This window comes from Wasmannia auropunctata, unplaced genomic scaffold (assembly GCF_000956235.1).
Source record: "Wasmannia auropunctata unplaced genomic scaffold, wasmannia.A_1.0 LD334294.1, whole genome shotgun sequence".
Lineage (NCBI taxonomy): Eukaryota > Metazoa > Arthropoda > Insecta > Hymenoptera > Formicidae > Wasmannia > Wasmannia auropunctata.
The window spans coordinates 1-6,643 of record NW_012028596.1 but is presented as its reverse complement, the minus strand read 5'-3'; the positions used below and the strand labels follow the sequence as shown (position 1 = coordinate 6,643).

General features: G+C 33.5%; 2 protein-coding genes across 6 annotated transcripts; both read left to right on the top strand.

The window, feature by feature from the left end:
* Window positions 1-2,144: 2,144 nt before the first annotated feature.
* Window positions 2,145-5,775, top strand: LOC105458815 (odorant receptor 67c-like). 5 transcript variants are annotated; one of them, XR_975585.1, is made up of 9 exons: window positions 2,145-2,346; window positions 2,516-2,635; window positions 2,698-2,815; window positions 2,896-3,157; window positions 3,238-3,363; window positions 3,460-3,550; window positions 3,888-4,012; window positions 5,483-5,582; window positions 5,688-5,775. XR_975585.1 is itself a non-coding variant. In XM_011704371.1 (9 exons), exons 1-9 carry the CDS (start codon window positions 2,194-2,196, stop codon window positions 4,457-4,459), a joined length of 1,080 nt encoding a protein of 359 aa, XP_011702673.1. In that variant the 5' UTR covers window positions 2,145-2,193; the 3' UTR covers window positions 4,460-4,560. The 5 variants fall into 5 exon arrangements, 4 of the variants coding, with proteins under 4 accessions (XP_011702673.1, XP_011702672.1, XP_011702674.1 ...); XM_011704371.1 differs by lacking the exons at window positions 5,483-5,582; window positions 5,688-5,775 and adding exons at window positions 4,072-4,204; window positions 4,397-4,560 and having other exon boundaries at window positions 2,627-2,635; XM_011704370.1 differs by lacking the exons at window positions 5,483-5,582; window positions 5,688-5,775 and adding exons at window positions 4,072-4,204; window positions 4,397-4,560.
* Window positions 5,525-6,517, top strand: LOC105458827 (the record flags this gene model as incomplete). Its single annotated transcript, XM_011704394.1, has 3 exons — window positions 5,525-5,602; window positions 5,688-5,805; window positions 6,256-6,517. Coding segments are annotated over exons 1-3 (458 nt in total), but the record flags the coding sequence as incomplete, so codon positions are not given.
* Window positions 6,518-6,643: the final 126 nt, after the last annotated feature.

The following is a 6,643-nucleotide window of genomic DNA, read 5'->3' as shown; positions in this document are numbered from 1 at the left end:
TATATATATATATATATATATAATTGGAAAAAACAATTTTGCTGAATCCAGATCTGAAAATAATTTTTGTTTAATAATCAAAATAATTTTGTGCAAAAGTCAAAATGATTGATAAAATGTCAAATAGCTTTTATAACAATGTTATAAAAGCAATGTAAAACTTGTCAGTTTTAATATTCCAACAAATTATTTTGATGATTCAACAAAAAGTTATTTTCAGATCTGTATTTAGCAAAATTTTTAGACCTTTCAACCAAATCGTATTTTTTGTGTGTGCATATAATACAATTGCTGCCTAATTAATTTTATCGTCAAGGCAAAATTTTCCTAAATTATTTTTTAAGTATATCATATGCATACATAAGTAAAAGTAAATGTATTTTACCATAGTTACTATTTAGAGAATTTAGTCCGAGGTCACTCGGAACGGGAAGCTGATCACGATTCTTCTTCGAAGCAAAATAGCGTTGTCCGACACTTGGTTCGATGTGTCCAACTGCACATAAAAATAAAAGCGTCAGTATAAATATATCGAAACACAAAAGTCTTGTATTAAAATTAACGGTTAATACAAAATCATAATGATTTAAGGTTCATAAAGCTAATCGACAGCACGTTCGCGATATTTATATTTCTCGAGATCGGTCTAGGTTTCGTGATGCACTGTACTTTGTGCACGATGGTAAAGCTCTAAAAAATTAACAAACGTTCAAGAAATAAGAATCCCAATCTAATCTATAATATCTGACGTAATATCGCAGAATGTACTTCAAATAAATCAGCTAACCGAAATTATTATATATTTCGGGCTGCTGGTCATCCAGACCGTTCGCCTTTTTTTCTATGGTTTGCTGGGCCAGCAAATAACAGATCATAGCGTCGATGTGTACGTTTCTGCGTAAGTCGTTTATCAAATTTATTCGTCAAATTTCATATCTTCACCTTTATTTTATTTAAATCTATACTTTCAGGTATAACGGAGCGTGGTATGAGACATCCAACACCGCGAAAAAGATACTCTTAATGCTAATGGCGAGAAGCCAAACAATCAGTGAAATAATGGTGGCGAAGTCTTTCGTGGTAAATCTGGAAAGCTTCACTGTGGTAATAATATTGCGAGTTTCGTTATATGTCTTTAATGTCCTTAAATCTTATACTTTTCTGAAAATGAAAAATCTGAATCGTGTATGTACAGATAAGACCAGTTATTTGTATGTTATTAAGATAAAAAAATATGATAAAATAATTAGTAGTTTTTAAAGTAAAAATCTAACAAAATAAATTTCTATAGATTCTAAATTAACTAGTTTATGCTGTCTGGTCTTTGTATGTATGTTGCGTGTCATTACATTAATATTTTTGATGCACATGCCACTTTAAAAATAGTATGTAATGTTTCTTAAAGATAATGAAAATGTCACTCTCGTATTGCATGATGATGTTGTCACTGCGTGAAAAACGAAGTGTCACGTAATCACCGTATGGATCTAACAGTTGGTCTAGTATCACATAAATTATATTATTAGATTTTAATAGAAAGATATAAATTTCTTTTAATATATGAAACAAATATATAATAAGAGCACAAATAATATATTTATACTTGCATCTTGTATAATTTATTTCCGTTATAATAATCTAAGAGATTTTCATATGTAATCATCTCTTGTACCTAAATTAATATATAGTTACCTTGTAATATTATTTTCATTCATTTAGATACGTTCCTATATAAAACCAAAAATCCATTTTTGCCTAAATATATTTGTCACATCAACAAATCGCTGTTAATCACTTTACAAACATTATTATTACTATTTTATTTCACAGTTAAGAAATATATGTCTAATATAACTGACGTATGGCGACGCACTATGTCGTGCGGTATATAACTGCTGTTCCGTCTGTTTTACAAAAGTGACTATGTTGCGCAGTAATAACCGAGCGCTAGCAACCGAGTTGCTTTATGCTACAATGTCGACGGCACGCGAAATTAAAATTTCAGAACTCCTCGCGTGTCTCCGACTGCGCGGGAGGCGTCTCCCCTCATTACCGATTCCATTTAAATCGGCATGTTATAACGTATACTCCTTCGCCAACGCCCCATCGACGCCCCAAGAGAATATCAAATGAAACGCGCAGTCGACAGGGAAACTTCACTCCGAGTTATTCAAGAATTCCGCTTCAACAAGCATGAGCCTACAGCCAATGGATGTCTTTGATACGCGATATTTTCGAATTAACAAGCTAATGCTATCGTTCGTCGGCCTGTGGCCGATGCAGTCTAACAAAACTATACTTTACTATTGTGTAATACTTGGTACATGGATTATAATATTGCCGCAGGTATCTTTCGCAAATTACCTAATTAAAAAAATCGTGAAGGAATTTGGAGTATCTATAGTAGTTTTCTGAAATTCTCGAAGATTTTTCCGTCATTCAAATTATTCAGTAGAGTCACATCGAAAGTTACGTTATCCCACGTTAAATGCAACACGTTACGATTTATTAACAGATCGCATACGTGTTCAAACGTGTGAGAAATTTGAGTGAGTTTTACGATGTTCTACCGATTCTTATCGGCGCATGTATATGTTGCGTGAAAGGAATTGGTTTTCATTGGCAGATCGAAAAAGTAAGTATGCCGCGATGCAGGGAGTTTTATTTTTCGTCTAAGAAAAATTGCCGTGTATCCAGTTTAGAATGATCGTTCAGCACGTGCGTCACGATTGGTGCTTACTGGAAAAAAGCGATGATATTTGGATTTTGATGGAATACGCCGAGAGGAGTCGGATGTTCACGCTGAGCTATTTAAGTACACGCTAACGATAAGTACACCCAACGATCGCTACCCTAAGCAATTATGCAAAACGAGGCAATTCCTTTTCCTTCCAGGTTTCTTATTCATCAGTACGGTCAGTTTCATGACGGCGCCACTCACCATGCCGTTACTCGACAGTATACTGGCGTCAAATGTGACAAGACCGAAGCAAATGCCGCATCCGTCCGAGTTCCTCGTAGATATAGAAAAGTATTATTATATTCTTCTGGCAATTACGTTCGTAGGATACATCGCATGCTGGTCGATAGTCGCCGCAACCGATACCATTTACGTCGCGCTTCTGCAGCATATCTGTGCTATACTAATTATACTGGGGTACTTTAGTTTCTTGCTTTGACTCGATTTTATAAAAAAAAATAAAAAAAAATATCACTCTTATAACTGTAAACTTGCAGTTGCCGTTTGAAAAAATTGGCTGCACACGATAAATCAAACTGTACCGATCGTAATTACGTATCTAGAAGAGACAGGGATGTTGAGCATTTGATAAAATGTATACAGCTGCAAGTCAGAATAGAGAGGTTCATATAAATCGAACGAATATCATATTAAGGTCTATCGAAGAATACTGTAAATTATGATACACGAGTTTTCCCATCTCTATTTGTTATCAACAGATTAATCCACTTGATTGAGACGTCATTCGCGGTATGTCTTTTTACCGACATCGGCTTAGGGATTCTACTTCAGTGTTGTGCATGCGTCATGGTATTTACATAATAAATTCTTAATACATTTTCAATTAATATCCATTTGACCGGTTTGCTAGTACATACATTGCGACGAATAGTAGTCACCTCTGTCAAGCCAGCAGGATCAAATGAGCAAAATCAAACCGGATAACTATTCAAGTACACCTTTCAGTACTCATTTTGTTGTTCAGTTTTCAGTACTAATTTGTATCACCAATAAAAATGTTGTACCTCGTACCGTTGAATAGATTCGGTTTGATTTTGCTCATTTGGTTCTGCTGGCTTGATAGAGATAAAGCATTCTCTTCCGTATTGACGTCTCAAAAATGGATCCGATTTTATAATTTATGCAGATCGTGACACAGACGGAACTGTTGAGAAACGCTCCGCTTGTGAGCATTCAAGTTGTCCGATTCTTCTTCTGGAGCTGGTTGGGACAGAAGATAGTAGATTACAGTTCACAGATTTCTGTTGCAGCGTAAGCTATTAATTTAATTAATAAATAATTTGAAAATTATAATATTATATATTTTTCAGGTATAATAGACCGTGGTATCTAACGTCTTTGGAAGCAGAAAAGATATTGCTATTTCTATTAATGAAAAGTCAAAAACCAAATCGTATAACTATGGTGAAATTATACGTAATCTGTTTGGAAAGTTACAGCTCGGTATGATGAAGTTCAATAATCATATCAAATCAATAATAGCTGCAAAAATAAATAAATCTCAAATTAGTATATTTTTTAAACGGAATTTAAAATATGTAAAAATATTTTATATTTAACTATGTGTACTTAAAATTATATACAAAAAGTATACATTTTTTAATATTATATATTTCATTATATTATATATTTCAGATCATGAGAGCATCCGTTTCCTACGTTATGTTAATGATTTCATTAAACTCAAATGACACGTAATTATTTGCCATATGAAGTTCCGTCGTTAACTTTGTACATGTTGTCAAAAATATAATTATAAATAAAGTATTTTTGTTCTCGTGTGTGTTTCTCATCAAAAATTTTAATCTTTTATAATCTACAACTGTAATTCCAAATATATTAATATTTCTTATTTTTATTTCGTAGTTAATTTTCAATTAATTCTATCTTAATAAATAAATTATTTAATATTAATTTTAATTAATTACTTCATATTAAAATTTTATGATTTTTACAAGATTGATATACAGACGAAGAAAAAGAGAGAAAGTGAATAGGAAAAGAAAAAGGATAATTTACCAATATTTTTTCTCATCCAAATTTTATCTGTAGGATCTTGGTGTATATTTAAATTAATATTAATGCAAAAATGTTTTATGATTCCTCCGATTGGTTTCTATGGTTTGAATAAAATAAGAAGACAGTTTCACGTTTGCGATTCTGCAGCTCGCGCGCGTATCTTACTACCATTTATCTTATAGTTTTAGAAATTTTGCTTGATTTATAAAGCAATGGATATACAATGTACAGTCGCAGTTATAGATCTCTCTCACAAAGACGACCGTCCATTGAGAGAAACGCGATACATTATTCATAAATATGTGATTGCGCGATACCGCGAAATATATCCCGGTGTATTTTTTTTCGTTGTGCTACATTTCTTTTTGAAAATCTTTTCAAAGGAATACGCAAATACTATTTCAAAGAAATAAACTCTCTGCTATTAGCCGTGAATATTCGACGAGATATCTGATTGTTTCGAACGATATCCCTTTGATTTCCCAATATGTCTTTCTTCGACAATCGCTACTATTATCTCAACAAAAGATTTCTGATCGTAATCGGCCAATGGCCGTTTCAGTCGCGACTGGAGGGTAACATAATGTTCGCCGTTACATCTTTGTTCATTTTCAGTTTGACAGCCTTTGAGGTGTTTAAAGATACGCACAATATAAACACATTAGGATCGATATTGATAATTTGTCTCTCGATTTTCGGCAGCTTTGGGGCTTAATAGCTGGGATAACGGATTTGAGTGTTATCATGGAGAACACTTCGCCGTTACTGGCGAATAGCTTGGTCATCATGAAGCTCATTAACGGTGTGTTCACTAATGACAAAGTTCGTACTTTACGTTCTGCCGCATGCAAAAGTTAATCGGATCGTTCTGTGATTGTATATACCGAACGATTTCTTCGAGCTGCAGATGAAAGAGCTTCTGGAGGATATCGAGGAGACATGGAGGATGAAACGTGAGGGGCTGGAGAAAAAAATATTACAGCATTACGCGGAGGAAAGCAAAACCTTCTCGATTCGATACTCGAGTAAGTTTTCTTTATTTCGTAATAACATATTTTGAAATTATTTTTTCCTGTCAAATAAATATCGTAAATCTGGCAATATCTGAAAACTCAATACTATCCTCCTATCTTGTTTTTTTATCCATTTTTGTTATACATAGCAAAAATATTCGAAATACATCATAACAATATCCTAAAGATATCACATATCCAAAATATATCTTTAAGGTATCCCTACAATATATTTTGAACACTTTTGCTATGTGGGACATTCATCCGAAATATTGATATTTTCTTCTTCTTTCATCTCCGAGAGAATTGTACAATTGTATATAAATATTTGCAATTTTCTGTTTTAAATGTTGAGCTTACATTTTCATTGATTTTTTTAAAATAAACAGTTCTTTTTTTTTTCGTTAAAATTTTGCGACTTTTTAAAGCAACGTAAAGAAAAAAAGGAATGACTTATTCTAGTTGCTCTTTACGCGACGTGGCTCTTCTACTCTACGACACCAGTCGTCGTTAATGGGATCTATACAATTTTACCGACAAACGAAACATACGCCACCAGGTTTCTATATCGCTTGGAACACGTTCTTGACATGGACAAATATTACAACCTATTGATGCTACACGGGTTTATCAGCGTATTCTACATAGTCTCCGTGCCGATAGCTACCGACACTACATTCTCACTTTGTACTCAGCATATCTGTGCGTTGTTCGAATGCCTACGGTGAGTTGCTCTCGCGAAGAAAGCTCTGCTTTCCATCAAGATCTCTTTTCAAGAACGATGATATTACACTTCTGTTAAATAGCTGTAACATAGAGCGCATACGAAGCTCGGATTTCGTATTGATCG

Bases quoted from the DNA above. Each gene is read 5' to 3' on its own strand.
- LOC105458815 (XM_011704370.1), top strand. From the start codon at position 2,194: ATGAGCCTACAGCCAATGGATGTCTTTGATACGCGATATTTTCGAATT. The intron at 3,364-3,459 runs GTTCATATAAAT...TGTTATCAACAG, and splicing joins CTGCAAGTCAGAATAGAGAG to ATTAATCCACTTGATTGAGA. The intron at 4,013-4,071 runs GTAAGCTATTAA...TATATTTTTCAG, and splicing joins TCACAGATTTCTGTTGCAGC to GTATAATAGACCGTGGTATC.